Consider the following 23590-nt stretch of genomic DNA (forward strand, 5'->3'; position numbering starts at 1 on the left):
ATGCGAAGCTAACGATAGACATTCAGTTAAACCGGAATGGCTATACATCATATAAGCCCGGAGAAACGTTTCAAGGAAGTGAACTGAAATTGAAAGTAGCCTTTAAATTAATTAAAAATTAAAATATGCAATTTAAAAACAAAGAAAAAAATTTAAAAAAAGAATTATATACAATAACTTGTTCCGTTACGCTGAATAATTTTTTTAAAGGACATTTGTTTACCTATCTTATATCGTCCCTTTCATCCATCGCCCCTTTTGCTGTTTCTTAACAACCGAAGGAAAAGTGCATGTATGTGTGATGCTCGGTTGTAGACTATGTTAACTCATATTTGCTTACCATTCTTTATTCTTTATTATACCGAATGATAAGTCAACTGGCGTGAAAGAATTATTATATCAGACATGAAAATTTGAATTAATCATGTACATGTTGTATATAAATGCACTATAACAAACTACAAATTAGTACATGACTAACAAGTAAAATCTTGTTTAAAGGAAGTCACCTCACAATTTTAAAAGCTCTATGTATAAAATTCCCAGGATCATTTTTATATTTAACAGCTGAAGTAATTTGTAAAACTGAAACTTTTTTGGGGCGACTATTTTGTCACATCTATGATTTACAAACAATTAAAGTGCAATTTGTATATTATGAAAGAAACATACCGGCGTCAGAAACTAGAACTAAATTTAAAATTCAAATATTCTTGTTCTTAAATGCATTACAAACTGAAAATTTGCTTCTATTAGCTTGATAAAGTTTGATTCCTTATCCTGTTTTCAAACTAGTTTAATTATTTAGGTTAAAGTTTTCATTAAAAATTTGGTTTCTTATTTATCAGTGCTGCTAGCTTACATTCACAGAAGAGTTGCATAGTAAATAATAAATCTGCTCTAGTAGAGTTATACAATTTATTTCAACATTGATGTTAACAACTTTATTTATTTGCGGAAATCTGTAGTTCAATGCCCACTAGTGATACCCCCCAAAATCAAATTAAGTGTATTGTATGAATTCGTGTTCAAACAAACCCAAAATTATATTCCGCTATATGGCATACATGTACTTATATAAACTTGTTTCAAAATATCAAGTGGATTGACAAGTTGTTGCAGAGAAAACTGTAACAGAAATGTGTATGGTTTTGACGGAATGACGAAAACAGGTAATTCTGTCATTTAAATCCCTTTCTTGAGGAAAGTTTTAATATTTACTCTATCACAAACGAAACTACTTTTTTCATAACTGATCTATTGTCCAGCTACGCAATCAAATTGAGTTTTTATATTGTGTTTTGCTACCATTTTAAAGACTTTCTATAATAACAATTGTGCGGGTTACAAAAACTTCACTTAGATACTTCACAAACGAAACTACTTTTTTCATAACTGATCTATTGTCCAGCTACGCAATCAAATTGAGTTTTTATATTGTGTTTTGCTACCATTTTAAAGACTTTCTATAATAACAATTGTGCGGGTTACAAAAACTTCACTTAGATACTTTGCAAGGAAAGGGTTTTCGGTAGGAAATTTTACGGCTGTAACCACATCCTGATTTACAAAGGTTGATTTAAAGGTTCGACAACGACTGCGTCTTTTCACCATCATTCCCATTTGAGAGAGAAGCATCCAATAATCAGTTAGAAAGATCACAGATCATTCAAACCATGTATACGTGTGATCTTTTCTTGTAAAACAAAACGTTTGACATAGTAATATGGGCATTATCAGTAAATTTCCATTTAAAGTATAACTTTTTCGACAAAGTAAATTTGTCTCTGTCCATCAAGTAAAGCTGTGCATCTGTCACGAAAGGAAGTGTAATCGGCATTCTAAAGCCACTTCGTCGAAGGGTATGTTAATGGGACATCTGCGTTTATGATAAAAAATTAGAGTGGTCAAAAGTTTGGCATGAACAGAGGAGCTAAAAGTAATGGTAAAACTTTCAAACAGCCTAGTAGAAGAATTCAATTGGAAATAAAGTTGATCTGATTCTTCTTCCTTTTCTTTTATGCAAGGAGAAATGCTTAAAAGTTCTTTTTTCGCATCTGTACATTTTCCTAGACCACATCATGATTTACGGAACACATGTACAGCTGTTTGTGCGTTTTATACTTAATTTCATTGGCTTATTTATATGTTACATTAAGCAGATCGATTTATTAATTTCATTTTGTTTGCTTTCTTATAGAAAAGGAACAATATCATAAGTGCACTATGTGTAACAAACAAACAGTTTATGCCTACTGTGATTGTGGAAGCTGGTTTTGCGAACATTGTGCAAAATACCACAATGATAATTCCGATGATCATCATATAGTTCAGACAATACAAGATTTCAATATCAGAAAATATAACATGCATTGCACAAAATGTTTAAATCTGCCATACAAATTTTGTAAAGATTGTTCTGAAGTTTTCTGTGATAAATGTGAATGTAGGTATTCGAATCATTTTTACAAGAACTTCGTACCTACTAATCCAAAATCACTTCTTCCTTATTCAAAAAAGAAATGGAACCAAGATCTTTAACTAAAGTTCACCATGATAAAATAGCCATTTCATTTGCAAATGAAAAATGCATCCGTCTCTTTATGATACATCACGATAAGGTTGTTGAATTGCTTGAAAAAAAAATCGATCTCAAAGGTGTCGGCAAGCCTTTTAACATTTCATATAGTGATGGTTTTTATGCTGTAGAAGTTGGTGAACGTACAAACGCGTTTATTTCTATTATTTATAAAGACGAAAATGGCGATTTGGCGACCAATTGCACAATTCAGCATGGAGGTTACTCACTTGGCTACTTTACTGGAAACACTCTTAGACTTGCTCTATATATGAAGAAAGAATTATTTTATACATCTGGCATCGGGAAAAAGGCCGTCTACTGCATAAATTTTCAAGGAGAGACCCTATGGCATAGAAAGGTGCCCAGTCCTCGAGAGATACACATTATACCCTCAGATTCTAACACTATTTTATTCGCAAGCAACAAGGGTAATGCGATTCATCGAATGAAAGGGGGAAATGAAACAAGGTTGAGTACAGAAGTTGATGATATGGTATTATTGAATGAAAAAGACGAAATCAAGAACCCGGAATATATCGCTTACAACCCAGAAAGTAATTTATTGTGTGTAGGGATGGACAAAGGGATCATTAAAGTGTATCATTTTCCTGATGGTTTATAAGACATTGATAGATTACATATCCATAGTAAATACAAAGCAAATGCAAAATAATAACATATTTTCGTGTGAGATTTGTTGTAATCACCATGCAAAAGCATATTAATTGTTTCTCCTGTTTCTTTTTATTCAACGATTTATCAAATCGTTGGACATTGTTTGTGTAAGGATAGTCATTACTCTGTATTCTTTTGATATAGTAATGAACAAATGTAATGGTTGAATAAGAATTGTTTTTGCGCGGCTTTTCTTCACTTTTTATCATTAGAATATATTTGAATATGGAACTATACGTCTGTTACAGACAAAGTCTATATTTTACGAAATGAAAACGAATTTCGTCTTTAGATGGATGTAGTAATATGATATAAGCACTTGCGAGTAAAGTTTATGCATTTAATTTAAGGATTTCATAAATAGCTTAAAATATAGCTCATGACGTAGGATTGTTTTCACCTTAGATGGAGATAGTTTTGTATACTTTGATCTATCATAAGAATTCACAGTCAGTCTGTCACTTTCATACCTTAATTTGTAGAAGGCATAGCTTATATAAGCACACATTTCGACCCTGCATATTCTTTACTTTTCATTTTTATCCCTTTTAGTTTCAGGGGGACAGATTCACCTCAAACCCAAAGCTTTATAATTTTTTTTAATGATTGCCTTTTCTGACGAAGAAAATATACTTCAATTTGAATAATACGGGACTATAATTTCCAAGGCGAGTTATGGTTTTGAAGAATCAATCAGTGGGTGATGAAGCAGAATAAATGATTACAACAATCCGTTGGAGACAAGTCTATAAGTTAGTACAAAAAACTTTCCCGGAAATTTTTAAAACATAGCTGTTCCTATTACTAAAAGAAGTAAAGAATGCATTAAAAAGGAGTGTATATATTTTCAATGAGAAATCTATTTTTGTGAATAGATCCGGATAAATGTCAATTTCTTATTTTCTTGCTGCGGAACATCCTTGTTAAGACTGTTCCTGCTGATAACCAACCGCATCCGGCATGGATGATATAACTACCACTCGGGCAATCTCAAGAATGTTTTTACTGTACGTTTTACACACACGCGCGAATATGCTATTGTTGAGGTCATTTTCTTGCTATCCTCACTTATATACCCAATCGTACTATGGCTTATATTAAATGAGAGAACTCTTCCACGATATTGATTGCTAGCTATTCGATTAAACGTGGGCTTTTATCAGCCTTAGCTTTACATATTTTCTTTCGTGTCGTTTTACAATGTAGTGGTGAATATAGTAAAATTGACATTATGTTTTAAAAGACTTGTTTCTTAATCAGAATAACAAATCAAATTACACGAAACGGTCATATGCTTATATGAATTGAAATATAGGGGTTCATTCGCATATATATATGTCTCAGAATGTGACTATTCTATTCGCTACACAGCTTCATCGGATCAAATTGATACAGCTTAGATTTAATTTTATGTATGTATGTATGCATCCTTGTATTAACATCAAATGTTGATCCTCGCCGTTCATGCTATGTACCTACATAATAATGCACTAGCAAGTAAGATGGTAGAGTTGCCACACCCCATTACACTTCGTATATGAATTATATACTTGTGTGGCTTACTGTCTTACTCGAAACCATCAGAGGTTATCCTATTCAGTTACATTATTTGCTAATGTATGCGCTCTAAATTTACTTACAAGGAGGTATCACTCGGTAAACGAAAGCTATATTTTCATATAGCTTAGTTGGCCGAGTGGTCAAGATTATTGAACTTAGTGCAGGTGATGTTGCCATAGCTGTCAAAGAAGGGGAAGGTTTGAATCCCCCTGAGGGATCGACCAAATTTGCATTGCGAATTTGCAAACTTGCATCGATTCTAGAGTTGGGGCGTAGCTTAGACATGAATATATATGTATGTATGATTATATGCATAAGAAATGCTTTATTTGTATCCTTGTTCATGCATCTATATTGATCTATTTTAAGAACATACTCTTGTGACTTTTATTGATAAATACTTTCTATTTCCATTTTTGAACTTAAGCCTCAAATGATGTACAATCATTGGTGGTATGTGTTGTTTACATTTAGGCATAATTTGTTGTGATACTAAATATGTTTCATGCAGTCAATATGACTATGTGATATAGTTAAGTATATAAGACACGATAACATTATTCGGTTTTAATATTCGTATCTGGCAAGTCACATAAAGCGTCGAACTCAATGAATGTCCAATTTAATATATTTGTATATTGTACACTGAGCGCGAAGTTGCATTACCGAATGAACAAACGATGGAAGTTTTGGAGACAAAATACTAAACTGCCATCAAAGGAACAATAAATCGAACAAAATCACGAAACCATTACAATTCGTAGAAGACTCATCTGCTCCAGAAGGGTGAGCAGTGATTGTGTTGTTTTTTTTTTTTTTTCGAGAATTCATGATATATCTTAACGTCTTTTTCATTATTTAAGCATTTTTATAATCCTGTCCTATTTGGTTCATAGTTGTGAGCTGTATTGCATACATTTCAATATAAAAAGAAAATGAATGTAGACAAATACTTTATATCTTTATAACATAACTTTGGTACAACTGGATGAAGTGAATTATTTGTAATATAATGATTTTCCCATTTTAAGCGTCATGCGCTTTGAAACTCCCATTAAGATTGTTTTGAATGTTATTCTGGTTAATGAACGACCTTATATTTAAGAACTAGTGGAATTTCAAAATGAGAAATATAGATTTGATATCAACACTTATTAATATGTGCAATAGGATGTCAAAACAGTAACGATAACAAAATATTTACAACTCTTCCTTGAAATAAAATCAGTAACGTCATATAATATGTAATGTGATGAGATACTATCATTATGCATTGTACATGGTTATAATTTTTGCGTTTGTTTTAAAACTTACATGACATATGAAATAAGTTACTACAATTTACTGAACAAAAGTCATGACTATTATAAACTGTTCAACTCTACAAGCAGTAATGCTCCACAATGTATTTCTTATTTCGATACTCTTGGTGTTGAGTACTGACTTTTGTATAAAGATCATATTTATCTTATTTTGATGCTGCTAATTAAATATTATTCCTTTAAACACTTGTACAGGATATCAAAATTTGAAATAAATAAGACTACTATTGTTGTATCTAATAACCACTGGGTCGATGCCACTGCTGGTTAATCTAAGATCCCCGAGGGGGTATTCACCAGTCCAGTAGTTAAACTTGCCTGACGCCGAAATTTATCAGATGTTATTTATCACATTTATCAAAATTTGCAGTGTTACAAATTTCAAAATACCTAAAACATTCCGTTTTCAAAATAAGAGGTTTTGAAGTTACGGTTAAAATGCCTATGTCTTTGTAAGATGAAGAACAGTCTAATTCTCACATTTAAACAGTTTTGGAATAATCGTCGTTATGATGTATTTCATTCAACCATTATGATAACTGCTATGTTTTTTTTAAATAATTGAAGAATAAACATGGTAGAAAAGTCAAAAAAAAAAGGACAACTCTAAAACGGGTCGTTGGAACAACATGCATTTTCAGAAAGAGAAATCATCTACAAAAATAGAAAAAAAACGCCACCTGACAACAAATAAAGACCATAACTAACGCTACCACATAAGCGAAATTCATATTTCAAGTGGCTCACGCGACGTACAATATTTGAATATATCGAGGAATTTAGCTAGTTTGCTAGATTGCTATGGAGGTCAGCATGTCGCCTGTTAAATATATGCCAAATATCTAGATTGCATCAAATATGTAAAAAAAAGACTATTTTCAAAATATGTAATGGGATCAGGAAACGTCTGTAAAGTATTATCGTTTTATCATACTAGTATATCACAGATAATTTACCAAAATTTGTTATTATACGAGATAAAATTTTTCCTTGCGAAATATGACATCCTATTTCAATGTACTTTGGTTCAGACTACTTCTTGTACAATTGATTTAATATTTTAGATCTCCCTGCTTACTTTGTTCTTCTTAGACTACCAATTGCATTGTGTGTTCAGTATACCAAAATTTACAAAATTTATATAATCGGTACTTGTATATGTGTTTTTATTTCACTAGCGGTAGCATGATGTAATCATCCAGTTATTGCCATGTATTGATATATAAAATTTACAACTATATCAAATTGTTTTTGAAATTTTTAGTGAGAAATTTCATAACCAAATCGCTTATTTTTTTTAAACGAAAAAAATCCCCAAATATAAATAGCATGCGAAACACTGCAATTCAGATTAGCCCACAAACCTGTTGAGTTCACACATATATATCACATACCACACTACGGCCGATAGAATACAAGCATGGATAAAAACACTAGATTTGTTTTACTACAACCATCTAGGCTGTAATGAACACTACAACATAAAGTGGCGTGATGAGTCCGAGTCGTGGAGAGACCCTGAAAGTGAAAACCTTGAAAATGGACAGGGAAATACAATCATCATAGAAGTGCATGACAAAAACCAGAATCTACAATACAACCTTACCTTTTTCATAACCACTGGAATTCTCCGTGCAAAGGGTCAAAATTTATGACCTTCGTCAATGAACATTTCCCAGTGCTGAAAATCATTTTGCAGAAAATCCTTGAAACAATTGAGATCACAGAGCAAGACACAAACCCTAAAGAAGTGCTTGAAACTGCTGACAAAATTCCTGAATCTCATAAACCAGTTATCATGACCAACAGGAAGATGCAGAAAACCAAGTAAGGGTTGAAAACCTGGAGCAGACACTAGTGGGTGCCTTGACTAAAATGGAGGCCTAGCAGGACACAAACATGAATAAACTTATCACAGCGACAAATAATGCTTCCTCGGACACATATCAAGAGACACTTAAAAACTTATCAATCCTCCAAAACAGGAAAGTAGCGATAAGAAAACTATTCTAGAGAAGAAAATAAGTATACTAAAAGAAGAGAAAAAAACAACTACAAACTGTAAAACATAATGCAGCACTATCACAATCCCAAAATGATGCCTCTATGAGTCACACCAACAAGCTGTTACAGGAAACTAGAGAACAACACAAACAATTAGTCAAGACCGTTGAGGAAGACAGGAAAATTCTTACAGATTCCGTTACATCAAAAAGCAGAGATATTGAAAAACTGGAACAAACTGTGCAACTTCTACAGGCAAAGTTAGATGATGCTAAAGAGAAAATTATTATGCTGAAGACTCAACTAGCAACAACAAATGATGTTAACCAGAACAATCAAACCAGTTATAAGTCTTCTCGTCAGGAGAATACGCAAAAACCCAAGATTTTGCTTATTGGGACATCAAACACGCTCGGAATTAAGGAAGATAAACTTTCAGATGCAGTTTATGTTACCAAAGTTATTCAATATACCGTAGAAGAGGCATCACACTTCATAGCTGAGTACAGAGATACAGCACCCGACCTTGTATTACTCCATGTACTGACTAATGATATAAAAAAATCGGAAGCCAGAATTATGTGTCAACAATTTTGAACAATTTGTTTGCATGATTAGGGAAAAGTGGTAAAATGCAAAAGTATTTTCCCTTTGTACACCTAGATGAGATGACATACGTAATCAAACAAATTATCAGATAGTAAATGCTCTGCTAAAACAAAAACTCCTGGGTGACCCATCCCCTTTGGTATCTTTCTGTGAGCATAATAATATGTTTTATGGGGGTAATCCTAATAAGGAACTTTTAGACCAAGATGGCTACCATCTAAACCAGGAGGAATATCTTTTTTGGCGAATAATTTTAAGAAAGCCATTCATTCAGCACTGAACATACCCCTACCACAAACTTTACAGAAAAGGGGAAGATCCAGATCTAATAGAAGTGGGAGGCAGAGACTCACAATAAATATTTTCATTTACAAAATGTACACAAACTATTAATTTGTTATGTCATGTGCACCAGGATTAGTGAAATACTTTTTGGTTTCGTACATGTAAATGCTTTGAAGTTAATTTAAACATTTTCCGTATATGTATCACATAAGTTTATATGGTGTATATATATATTACTAGTATTATGCTGTGTTTAGCTTTGTGCATTACATTGTGTGTTTTTTTTTCTAATCATTAGTTCAGATTGTAATATTGTTTATATGATATGTTACTGACATCCATACAGTGTTGAAGGAATCAAGACAAAAATGGGGGAAAAAACAAGTAAGTACTTGCAATATCACAACTGACAAAGAGTTAATTATATTATACATATACATACATGTATATATAAGACAGCCTTGAAACATCAAATATTTCCTCTGTTTGTTAAGTTTTCCTCAATTGAACATAGAAGCTCTAAAGCCCCAGTTTAAGTTAAAGTATACATTAATATAAATCATAAGAAATATTAAGACCCAGTAATTGAAATTTATTAGAATCCAATTTCTATCTTTATTTTTCGGTAGCAGGTAAACTTAAATTGTTGAAAATGACCTCAGTTAAATGGGGTTTTGGAACATAGGGGGCATGATTACAAAATATAACAATAAGACAGAAGACTCATCTTTCATAAATAAAGTTAACAATTTTGACATACTGTTCTTTCAAAATGACCTTTTTTGTGTTTTGTACAATCCACCAGATGTGTCACCTTACCTACAAAACTTAGATTATGATATTATGGAGTGAATTGAAAAAGATATTTTGACTTATCAAAATCAGGGGGACATACTAATCTGTGGAGACTTAAATGCTCGCGCTTCCACACTACTTGACTTTACTGAAGGAGACAGCAGTATGTACATGCCCTTATATTCAGATTATACTCATGATACCCCACTTTTGAAACGTCTAAGTAAAGTTACTAAAATTGATATTATCAACAGTTTTGATATCCGTTTCTGCATCACTAATAATGTCAACTGTAGAAACTGTTCACCTGAAGCTTATTAAATGCAAAGGTAACTTTTACGCACCATTGGTTTATAGAAGAACTTTTAAATACAACTTATAGGTCTTGAACATGTTAGAGTGATCCAGAGTATTACATGTAAGAAGCGTATCTGAGTTTTTTTTTTCTAAATAATTTGAATTTTGAAAATTGATTTTAGACTGTAAAAGTAATATAGTGCCTACAACATGCATTAGCCATAATCTGCTGTTATCATTGAAGTTACTGGCGATTTTATTTGGATTTTCTTTTCCGTGAATCAATGTCAATGTAGTATAACGACAGATGTCGAACAAAAAGAGGGATTATAAATCAATTATAATTTGCGCATGAGTGCGTATTCAAAGAGAACGTAAACGAACTTTTAATCTGCATTGTAGCATTCATATACAATCAAACTCGACAAAGGTGGCAAAGGCTTAACAGCGAGAGAGAGTATTTGGTAGGTAAATCTAAGTTAGAAAAGCGTTGTACATTTTGTACTAAATGACAGATAACTTCTTTATACCGTATTGTTAATTAGCTTTTATTGTTTCTTAATACTTTTAATTAGTAATAATAGTACTTGCTTTGATGTAGCTTATTTAAATTGTACGAAGTATCAATTAATAATCGCATCGTAAATTATGTTGTCATTTTTTTTTACAGTTCTCCCGCTCCCTGTTCCTAATATTTATATTCTGTTCGCATTACTTGCTTTAAAACTTCCATATTTCTTGTCAAGTTTGATCACTGAATTTGGGAAGTCAAGAATATTCTTTTTATTTGAATACTGCGTGTTTTCAACATGTTCTTTCTGTACTTTGTCATAACCACCGAGTTGTTTCTGAAGTTATTTCACTTCCTTCTTGCAGTTAAAATTATATTGGAATAGTAGATTTCTTCAACATCACTATATAAAACTAATAGTTTTTGTAATATTGTTCTTTATTCTTGTACTTTTTTTCACAGACGAACATCACAAATGCAGAATATGTGGTTTAGAGACATAGTTTGCATTTTGCGAGTGTGAACGCTGGTTTTGTGAACATTGTTCCGAAGAACACAATAAATTAAGCGATCATGACATAGTTCAGACGATACGTGAATTTAATATTCGTCATCGCAATTTACGTTGCAAACGATGTCTTAATTCTTTACCACAGAAAGTGTGTAAGACCTGTTCCGTAATTTACTGTAGCAAGTGTAAATGTAACGATAACAATCATTCATCGAATCCGATTTTGCTTTCTCCTTCACAAATAACGTCAAATGTTCCCCCCACAAATGCAATCCTTTACTGGACAAAGGGAATTGAAAAATGAATACTAACTGCCGTTAAATGATCCATTAAAAAATATATGTTCTCTCTATTATGAAAAAAACATAATCCATTAGAGCAGTATAGCGATTAGAATGGCCACATTTTAGCAATAAAGGCAACACATGATATAGCTTTGATGTTGGTTTTTGTTCTCTAATTTAACTACCTTCATTAATTCATACTGTCAAATTAGTTTATTCTAAAATATTTTGTTGCTCCCTTACCATGTGCTCAATTTGATTACATTAAATAAAACGACGAAACGCAGCTCTGAGGACCCATAAAAACAGCAGTTCATTACATGCAAAAATAAAAGCTGGATATTATTGTATTGTGCATGTACAATTGTTTCTTTGTACGTGTTATTTTGGGTATTTCATGTTCTTTGTGTGTGTCTTATTCCCTATTCAGTATTTATCCTTGGAATATATTCTTTTGATTTCCGGTAGAATCTTGGTTCTAGTAATTACTCCAAATGATAATTGCAAGAATTCTTAGTGATTTCTTGAGATAAAAATATCGCTCTGTCGAATTAATTCAACCATAACTATTAACAGCATCACGTGTTTTACCCCAAATGGATGTTTTATCATAATTGCTGATCGTACCTGTTTAGAGTAATCAAGGGACACAAGGTTATAGCGGTAATCAAAAGAATGTAATCCAGGGACAAAGACCAGACATAGAAAACAGAAATACTCAAAAAAGAACATAAAGTAACTAAAATCATACATACAAAGTAACAAAAGTAAATGAGCAACTCGGACTCCACTAAAAACTGGGAGCATGGACCAGTTGCACCGGTAGTGTAAGCGTCCTCTGCTTTTCTAGAAACACCCGCCGAGTTGCTCATAAAAAGTCAAGTCCGGGGTAGACAAACGAGGAAAGGAAAACTATGACCCGTTGAATAAATCAGTTTTCATGGTGCTGATGGATACACCATAAGGTACCAGTATCGTATTGCATATCCTGAGCAGGTGTACGTCAAAACATGGATGCTATAAAAATATAGTGCATTTTCTTTTTGCCTCTCTACAAACTAATATTTTGTCAAAAGATATGAACAATGACTTATAAAATAGAGCAAACATCACACTGTAAGATGAAGAACTTTTTTAAAAGAAAATCTAACATAATATCATAAAAATGTTCCACTGAAAAGGTTGGTTTGGTGAGTGCAAAACGAAAGTGAAAGAAGGGAAAATGGCTATTTATAGTTCGAGACTACTTTTCTGTCCGATCTTCGTGGACTCACCCTATTTTCTTTGCGGGAAATTATTTTTTCACATGTCCTTAGAAATGCTACATAAGTGAAAGTTTTATTGAATCAATTTACATATTTTTTTAAAAAATCCTAAAAATATGCACTTCACTATAGAAGTCTGTGAGAAAATTAATACGATACTGAGACCTAGTAAGCCAGTTTTTCAAGTAAAGTTGGATATTCAGCAAGTTGCCTTTTACCGGCTGAAAAAGTAGTAGCCCAATGCAGGTAACACTTTTAAGATGAATTAGCCAACTTTTGAACCTGATTTTTTATGGTAGCTCTGGTTTTTTGCATTTATGGTTAATCTTTACCGAATTTGGAAATGCATTTTGTTTTCATGAATTTTTATAATATCAGTTCAATAAAATTATTATATTGACTGTTTATGATGAGCATATCTATATTCATGTAACCTAAAGCAAGTAATACACCTGCATAAAGGATAGTTTTCAAGTTACAACACATTTTAAGTATGTGGTTAGGACTTGAAAATAGTCATTTTCCATACATTGCCTCTTATATATGAAAAAATGAGAATATTTTTTCACATGTCCTTAGAAATGCTACATAAGTGAAAGTTTTATTGAATCAATTTACATATTTGTTAAAAAATCCTAAAAATATGCACTTCACTATAGAAGTCTATGGAAAAATTAATACGATACTGAGACCATAACGATCCACGAGTTCATGATGACGACCATAAAACTTCTGTAGTGATGACTTCAATCTTGTAGCAACATAACCCTGTTCCAGAAGCCTATTTGTTAGAGTTCTAGCGCGATACAAAAAGTCTGCGTAGTTTCGGCAAGCTCTAGCATAACGTATGAGTTGTGATATGAACACTCCATACGCAGGAGCCGAAGGGATGTTGCCACAGATGAAAGGAAAGTTGACAACTCTTAATGAAAAGTCATCATGTTTGTCGTAAAGTTTGGTCAATAGTTTTCCTTTACCATCGATTTCTAAGTGTCTGTAGTATCCCTTATCTCAAGTTCTTTTGGGTAGATGCGATGTATCAAATCCCCGAAATTAGGATTGTTTAAAGATAATACATCATCTATATAGCGGAAACTGAGATTAAAGGGTCTAGCCAAACGATATTCTTTCTTTCTGATCAGATCAGCTATAAAGTCAGCCTCATAAAAGTGAAGGAATAGGTCAGCAAGTAAAGGAGCACAATTTGTTCCCATTGGAATGTCGACCGTTTGTTGAAAAACACGTCCACCACACTGGACAAATATGTTGTCGATTAAGAATTCCAGCATTTTGTAAACATCTTCCTCTGTGTATTTGGAAGATGATTTGGAATTATTTCTTACAAAGTATGAGGAATCTCTACCAAGAACTATATATTTGTATCTATGTGTACCATCTTTTTTGGAAAAACAACGATGTATAATGTTTTTAAGTCGGGATTTTAACTGAGTATGGGGAATAGAAGTATACAGTGTTGAAAAATCATAGGTTTTAATGCTATTATATTCAGATAATAGTCTTGGACTGATTGTCTCCAAAAGATCTTTCGATTTTTTCTGGATCCACATTGAATTAATACCACTACGGGAGTAACAAGTGTTGTGGTAGGACTGCAGACCCGCTTGGACAGTTGTGAGTATAAAAGTTAAAAGTTTTGAAAGAGGTTTGGCGATACATTTTGCAGATCCAGCTATGACACGTTGTTTGTATGGATTGTTGTGAAGTTTAGGAATCCAGTACATAGACAGTAAATCACAATCATCGTCCTTGGTAGGGAGAGCAAAAGAGGATAGCACAGATTTATAGTTTTCCACAATCTCTTCTTTGGAAAGAGTGGTAGCAGTATAGGCCTTATCACTGCTATTATTTTCTACGTCTACCTCTGATAATAAACATTTAATATAAAACGTTTTGCAGACAAAAACAATGTTGTTTTGGGCTTTGTCTGCTGGTACGACAACATATTTGTCATGTATAGTAGACAATGTTTTTGCTACATCAGGGTCTTTGAAAACTGATGTAGCCTTGGCACTCATTGACCTACTTAAAACTTTCATTCTCACAGCCTTTAACCACTCTGACAAAGAATCAATGTCTTCTTGTTCTCGTATTATCCATTTTCTTGCATAGTCCTCGACGGCATCCATAAAAACTTTAAAGTTATAATTCCAATTTATGGAGCGTGGTTCACGGTTCTTGGGACCTTTAGAGAGGATATTACGCAGAAATTCGTTTTTGATAATGGTTAAATCTCCCGTAACGAAGTGACCAGAAGGATGTCCTATTATGTAGGACAGAGGATCAAATTAATGTGCATGTCACAACAAATCAATATTATAAAAACGTCTCAGAATGTGGCGACTCTATTCGTTACATTGCTCCATCTGATCAAATTGATACAGGAAAGATAATGTAAGCATAGAAGGGTCTTTAAAATTCCAAACGATGTTAGAACTGTCAAATTTGCGAGGCAAATATCTGGTTGTTCCCTCCGCGGGATTCGAACTCGCACCGCTGTGACATGTGACATCTATGGCAACGCCGCCTGCACAAAGACCAGCGCCCTCGACCACTCGGCCAGCTAGGCTATATAAAAATATAGCATCCGCTGGCCGGGTCATTCCTCCACGTAATATCTATCTTGGGCTGTAACTTAGTACACGATATATGGTAGTAAGGTACAGTTCCTGTAGGATAGAGGATCAAATTAATGATGCGTGTCACACAAATCAATATTATACAAACGTCTCAGAATGTGACGACTCTATTCACTTCACTGCTCCATCGGATCAAATTGATACAAGGAAGATAATGTAAACTTATAGAAGGGTCTAAAAAATTCCCAATGATGTAAGAAATGTCAAATTTTCGAGGCAAATTTTCAGTCGTTCCCCCAACGGGACTCGAACTCGTACCGCGGTGACATTTATGGCAACACCGCCACATGCCATGAACAAATGTACAAATAAACAAATATAAACAATACGGGAAAACAACCAGACCCTATTCCCTTTCACACAAAAATAAAAATCTCAAAAAATTCCTCCACACAGATGTACTTACTACGTTAACGATATCCATTCCTATCGAAAAATTCCTAAAGATATAAAAGACTTCATGTGGTCAACGTCATTACCTTAATATCTGTTATTTGACCCTCTCCGTCAAAGTTATGCTTTGTTCCATAATTATTACGAAGTGATACAATCAGGAAAATGTAATAAAATAAAGATAAAGTTTACAAGCTGCCTAGTTTTTGCTAAGCAATCTTAATGTTAACATCTTTATATGTGACCCCGTTATAATATTTAGATTACTAGTGAATAAGTTCGTTAATAATTTGTTTCGGTTTGCAATGTACACAGACCAATCTTTCATTAAATACTTTACAGCTTTCCCTCTGGTGTAAAGTACAAATGTATATGGAATACTTTCTTGCCATGTGCATAATTGTCGTATAATCTTTCTAATCTGCTGTTTTGATCTACACTTACTGAACTTCATATTGAATAGCACAAAGTAAAGTGTATTAAGCATCTGCGTGTGGAGTTTTCATATCACAACTCATACGTTATTCCAGAACTTGCCAAAAACTACCCGGACTTTGTGTAACGTGCTAGATTTCTAACGAGTAGGCTTCTGTAATTGGAATACGTTGCTACAAGATTAAAGTCATCACTACAGAAGTTTTGTGTTTGCCATCATGAACTTAGGAATCATATCCATCTTCACCTAAGAAAACCGATTTGATCACCGTGTCATAAAGTTTCCTTTCTTTTTTGTCTATCCCAGACGTGGCATTTTATAAGCATAACGATTGGTGTTTTTTTTCTAGAAAACCAGCGGACACTTACACTACCGGTGCACCTGGTCGGTGTTCCCAGTTTTTAATGGAGTGTGGATTGCTCATTTACTTTTGTTATTTTTTTGTACATTTTATTTTGGTTATGTCATGTTCTTTAGTTGTGTGTGTCTGTTTTCCCTATATAGTCTTTATCCTTGGAAAGTTTTCTTTTTATTTTCGCTCCAATTTCGATTCCAGTGTTTACTAATATACATAAATCTACTACTCTTGCTGACACCGTTCCAACTAAAACAGGGTACAGTACAGTTAGAGTCTTATTGTGATAACTGTCCCATTCGGTCATGTCCAAAATTAAAATTCCGACAATTTTATGGCCAGTAAGTAGCTGGAGGGTCATCAGACCATGGTATGGATGGTCATAAATAGTTCTTTAATCATTACCGATGCTACCTGAATAATTAATGATTGAGTGCTTCCAGGTTCAAATATCTGTAATTTATATATATACTACGTATTTTGTGTCTTTTCAGGTACATTTACATGTATGAAGCAAATCATTTTTACATGTTCAAAAGTTTAACCTCTTTTTATTGATTATTAACACATTCTTCTTCATGCTGTTCTTGTCATTAAATGCATGAGTTTATTTTCTTTTGTTACTATAATAAATACATATTCCTAGTACAGCATGTTCATCCTACGCATTGTTATGACGTTTTTTATAATATTTTTAACATACCGCATGTGTTTTATTTGGATTAGTAAATTTAAAACAACCTTAGGCAAATTGTGCGAGTTCTATTTATTTTTACGTTTATAAATACAAATCTATAAATACTTTTATTTATCTGACGTCTAGATTGTTTATTGCAAGAAAACGTTTTTTTTTTTTTTTTTTTTTTTTTTTGCTTTTTGTTTTTTTTTATTATTTGAAACGCTTTTGCATTTTTTTTCTGTGTGTACAAGGGATTTAATTTTAACTGAATTACATGTAATACAATAATAGTTCAGCGTTGCGTTACCCTGAGGTTGATTAGAAGATAATTCATAGTAAATGAGGAGGGTAGTAATTAACTAGTTTTTTTTATATAATAGCTTTTTTTCAGTTTCAGCGATATTTGTGAAAAATGAATACACTATAAATTAAAACAAAACTTGTATGTTTCGAATATAATATTGTATTATATTAAACACCTTTTATAACATCAGGTTCTACAATACACAATCAACGGGTCAAAGATTGTTTAATTCTTATGCACGGGTTGGCAAAAGTACTGGTTTATCTTTTCAATTACCATGGCGTAGTAGGCTGTTTCTTCTTCCCATGGACAGGTAGAACGCTGTCACATATCTTCTTATAAAGTCCTTTCTTGTGTTGTCTAGTGGTTTTCTACTGAGTTTACCTCCCCCACGGTATGAGTAGTATACCCTTAACTGGTCTGGAGTGAATACTTCTGGGAAGTGCTTTAGAAGAATTGCGAGTGCTCCAGGGGTTTTGGCACTACATAAATATCTGTTTAGGTCGTCTTCTGTCAGGCAGCTGGATGCTGGAATATCGTTGAAGAGGTGCATAGGAAGACGGCTGAAAGTGGTTGGTGTGTGTGGTGAATCAGGTACTGTTGATATTGGGTCTGGTAAACTGGGTGTCTGGTTTGGTCTTCCTGTTGGTGTTGCTGGTAGTGAATCTACAAGTCTTCGTGGAGTCGGAGGTACAAATAATGTATTTGACAGTATACAAAAATGTACATTTCAGTACTATACTTATATTGGTATTATCAATCTATGGACCACAGGTGCCAGACCGGCAAGATAGGCTACGAAAACTTGCAAGAGAAAAAGATTTCTTTCAGATACTTGACCGACCGCGACATTAATTTTGTAAAGAACACATTGAAAGAAAACCCAACCCAAACATCTTCCGATATTCAGCGTTCGCTAGCAGACAAAGGTCCACATACCAGCAAATCGACCGTTGAAAAGGCAGATAGCCCAACCGGTTATACAGCTTCATCACCCAGATATGGTCAGATGGTTCGGGAACCAAATAAACTCAAACGCGTTCTGTTTGCCAAAACAGTAATAGCCGACAACGACAATTTCAATAATGTCATATTCACCGACGAATGCTCTGTACAGTTACATGACAACAAATCATCATCTACAGAGAGAAAGATTCGGTTGCTCCTGTTCTACCAAAACACTTGCAGGTTGAGCGTATAATATTAATAACTTGTACTAGTTGATTTACATGCTCATAGTATAAAAAAATTGAAATTTTTGCTCATTTCTTTTTTTTAAATAACTGCATTTAAGTATTTTAGTAATATCCTTGGAAAAAAAGTCTGCTGTATGTACACTGTCCGTCGCCTGCAGAGGTCTAGCTATTCACTTAACAAACACAATTCTTAAACATTTTATTTTGATTATACAACATTTGTTTCTGTATTCCTCCTCCTTTGTCACGGCAATTATACAATATTATTTACTTACATAATAATATACTATAATTCGCCAGTGACAACTGTGCCTAAATCTGTAAGTATACCTTAATAGGTAGAATAAAAAACGTAATGATATACTTCACATGTGCATTTCAATCTATTTATAGCAATGGGGATGTAATGTAAAGTTTACAAACAATACATTGTAGTTTCATTACCGGACGTTCTACATGTATTTATTCAAAAATAATTACATAGACATTATAGAATCATGTATTTTGAGCCAAGAAAAAACCCAAAATGCATATATGTGCTTTATATATACATATATGTTAAGATTTATTGATTTAAAAACTATTCACAACTGGATTAAATTAACCAAAATCTAAAGTAGACAGGTAAGATTTAATTATCACAAGTGATCAGCCAGGTACATATTTACGACCTCCCCACGGCTTGAAACAAGGCAATAAAAATTACAGATATTTATTACCCTTAATTGACCGACAGGACCGACATAATGACGGATTCGGACAATTATCATCATAAGACTCTACCTGTACTGTATATGTATCACATACTGTCACAGCACTACATTTATTCTTTATGTAATGTCTCTGAATACTCATAGAAATGAAAGGCATTATACTGTAAACAATGCTCGTGGAAAGCAGTGGGCCAGCTATATATTAAAGCAGAAGAATGTAATCAAAGAAAAGATACTCCAAATTTTACCTGAATCAAAAAGGCTCAAGTGAAGTATGACAAAGCATATTTTATTTTATAAACTTCTGGAAATCTTCATTTCTAAAAGCATGATTTTATTGTTGTCAAATATCAATGAAAATATATGTGCATACAGCTTTATTTTAAAATTCGTAATGCATGTAAAGTTTCCAAATAAACTCGGTAAAAGTATTTTTGACAAAGTTTATTGTATATCTTTTGAAAGGCAAATGCCAGACACATCATATGAATTGCACACCATAGGCCTAATACAACAATGTACAGAAGCATGTACATGCACTCAAAAGGATCAAAAGTTTTGTTAATGAAGTTACTATGTTCATTTGAGTTTTTCCCATGAAACATATGGTTGAAATTGCTTGAAATGTATTTATTTTTCTTCTTTTATTAAAGTAAAATACTAAATAAGGAATTCAAGGAATTTAAAACAACCAAAATAAATTTTAGAGAAAATATTAGGAACATTTGTACCCCTTTAAATTAAAAAATAAACAGTCTATAAATGTCCTAATGTTAAATATCTATGCCCCAATTCTTTACATATTCTTTTATAAAATCTATCCACTCACATTTTTTAAGCAATTTTAATGCTATTTTTGTTAAGATTGTGCATTTGTTGCCTTTTACCAAAGTCGTGTCTTTCATATATAATCACTCAACACATATCATTCTACAATCAATTTTATCATGTAATTCTTGTATAAATCCACTCTACATGTAATCTACCTCTAATATTGTATGTTAACCTTATATACAATCAATCAAAACTCATTTTGCATTCAATTTTATTCAGTAATCCTAATATAAAATCCCCACACACACATTCTATATTCAATTTTATTAAATTATCCTTATATAAAACCACTTTACATACAATCTACATACAATTGTGAGAGTTACTTTTATTTAAATCATTCTACACACATTCTAAATTTGATTTCATTAAGAAATTCTGATATAAAGTCATCCAACACACATTCTTCATTGAATTTTATTAAGTAGCCTTTATATAAAACCACACTACATATAATATTCTTACAATTTTGTGATATCCTTATATTGCATTACCTCACACATATTCTACATTCAATTTTATTAGGTAATCCCGATATAAAATCACCCTACACACATTCTACTATCAATTTGAATAAAAAATAAATAAATAAGATATATATTTTTTAAATGAAATTGACTTATGCATTGTTGCCATAATATATGTCAAACTTTAAATGTTCTTGTTATAAAACATTATTAATTAGATAGAATGTTTTATAGAATGTTCCCAGTGTAATAAATTTCGATAATTCACTTCAAAGACTCCAGTTTTTGATATGATTCTATAATAAACGATCTACAAAGCATGTCATATTTCTCTGTCTGTGATTCGTTTACAAATGATAGTCTTGCGTGCTTATCAAATAAATGGGAACGGGGCTTCATTACAACTGAATGAAAGAATAATGAAGGGAACCTATGTTCTAGCGGAAATCAAAAGAAAGCAATCCAGGGACCACAACGAAACATCGAATACTGACATACACAACAAAGAACATTAAGTAACTAAAATAATACATACAAAGTTACAAAGTCAAATGAGCAAATCGGACCAGACATGGAAAACAGACATACACAACAACAAACATAAAGTAACTAAAAATCATACATACAAAATAACAAAAGCAAATGAGCAACTCGGACTCCACTAAAAACTAGGACCATGGACCAGGTGCACCGGTAGGGTAAGAGTCCTCTGTTTTTCTCGAAACACCCGCCGAGCTGCTCATACAAAGTCAAGTCTGGGGTAAACGAAAGAGGAAAGGAAATTTACGACACGATGAACAAATCAGTTTTCATGGTGAAGATGGATGTATCGTAATGACCCACGAGTTCATGATGGCGACCATAAAACTTCTGCAGTAATGACTTCAATCTTGTGGTAACATAACCCTGTTCCAGAAGTCTAACTGTAAGAAGTCTAGCGCGATACAAAATGTCTGCGTAATTTCGGCAAACTCTGACATAATGTATGAGTTGTGATATGAACACTCCATATACAGGAGCTGAAGGGATGTTGCCACAGTGAAAGTTGTCAATTCTGAATGAAAAGTCATTTTGTCGTAAAGTTTGGTCAATAGTTTTCCTTTACCACCAATCTCTAAGTGTAGGTCAAGACATGAGACTGACTTTACATTGTCTGTAGTATCTTTATCTCAAGTTCCTTGAGGTAGATGCATGTATTAAGTCCATGAAGGTATGATTGTTTAACGGTAGTACGTCATCTATATAGCGGAAACTGAGATTAAAAGATCTAGTTAAATGATGTTTTATTTTTCTTTTGGATCAGATCAGCCATAAAGTCAGGCTCATAAGAGAGTAGGAATAGGTCAGCAATTAGAAGCGTACAATTTGTTCTCATTGGAATGCCGACCATTGGTGAAAAACGCGTCCATCACACTGGGCAATTATGTTGTCGATAAAAAATTCCAGCATTTTGAAAACATCTTCTGTATATTTGGAAGATGATTTTTTTTTATTTTTTTATTTTTTTATTTTTTTTTTTGAATTCTTTTCAATAAGAACTGTAAAACAGTTTTCTGTGTAATTATTTATGAGAAACTCTGTCAAGTTTAATCGTATTTTATAGAACAAAATGACGTATCAATTACTATTTCAAAGTATTTGGAGTATTGATCAATGTCTAAAAATATCGCTTTGCCTGGTTTAAACTTGATAGTTTTTTAACTTTAAATTTTCAACAGTCTGTTTTATATAACTTTCTTACGATGACTACACAGTTATTTACTAGAGAACGCTGAAAGATATTCGTCTTTCCGATTGACATATTACAGCTAAAATATTATTCAATTAGTTACCACAGTTACTTTTTGTCATTCATTGCACTGTGATGCATTTATTGTTTTTACATTGTAGTTTTAGATATCAGCATAATATTCTGTTTACTTTACGTTCTTTGTTTGTTGACATGATTTTGCTTCTTATAGAATATATTTTTTATGATGTGTAACTTACGCATTTATTGAATTTTGTGTGGTGAAATGTTGAGTCGTTCAATGAAGACAACTCAGAATTAAAAAGACAAACGGTGAACAAACCTCAATTGGTAATACCATAGCTTCCCTTCCAAGAAACCATACAGGATACTCCCATAAGTCATTTAAGCAAATTCAGGTGCAAACACAAAAAGGGAAGTGCACAATGGCAACATGTAATAAAGAATCTGTGGTAGTTCATCGAATTACATTCAGCAGTTTCAGAGGAAATGCAGATTAGAAGGGGCTCTCTCCTTGAAAAATGAAAATATCCATATTTTCCGGCAGGAAACCCCCAAAAGCATTCAGAAGTAAAAAAGACAGGAGATGCACAATGGCATCATAAAAAAAATCTTTCCTCAAGCTCCTGTCATCTGCACCATGAAAACTGATTTATTCAACGGGTCATAGTTTTCCTTTCCTCGTTGTCTACCCTGGACTTGACCTTTTATGAGCAACTCGGCGGGTGTTTCTAGAAAAGCAGTGGACGCTTACACTACCGGTGCACCTGGTCCATGCTCCCAGTTTTTAGTGGAGCCCAAGTTGCTCATTTGCTTTTGTTACTTTGTATGTATGATTTTAGTTACTTTATGTTCTTTGTTGTGTATGTCTTTTTTCCATGTCTGGTCTTTGTCCCTGGATTACATTCTTTTGATTACCGCTATAACCTTGATTCCCTTGATTACTGTTTCAGCGGCTTCAGAGTAGTTTCGGATTAGAACAGTGGACAGACTAATGGACTGATGGACGGACCGACGCTTTGATCACTAAATATATCCGCTTTTCAACCAGAGTACATAATAAACATACATATTTTCACAAACAATACTTTCTTGTTATTTCGTCAT

At 33.0% G+C, this 23590-nt stretch overlaps 1 protein-coding gene across 5 annotated transcripts in view; it reads left to right on the top strand.

Annotated features, from left to right (window-relative positions):
• Positions 1 to 23590, top strand: part of LOC148612678 (uncharacterized) — a 33334-nt gene that overhangs the window by 7565 nt on the left and 2179 nt on the right. The window contains exons 4-6 of one of the 5 annotated variants that reach the window (XR_015924464.1): positions 7600 to 9420; positions 10531 to 10592; positions 11102 to 11583. The exons of 1 other annotated variant lie outside the window; for it this stretch is intronic. Coding sequence is in view for 2 of the 4 variants with exons in the window: in XM_088594331.1 (XP_088450457.1) it covers positions 2201 to 2541 (341 nt within the window). In the remaining 2 variants the exon portion in view is untranslated. Of the gene's footprint in view, positions 1 to 2200; positions 6737 to 7599; positions 10593 to 11101; positions 11584 to 23590 lie in introns of those variants that run through there. 3 more of the 5 variants (XR_015924463.1, XM_088594331.1, XM_088594333.1) reach the window with 3 other exon arrangements.

The sequence above is a fragment of the Perna viridis genome, chromosome 7, assembly GCF_037379345.1.
Source record: "Perna viridis isolate PV_CMFRI_1.1 ecotype Kerala chromosome 7, ASM3737934v1, whole genome shotgun sequence".
NCBI lineage: Eukaryota > Metazoa > Mollusca > Bivalvia > Mytilida > Mytilidae > Perna > Perna viridis.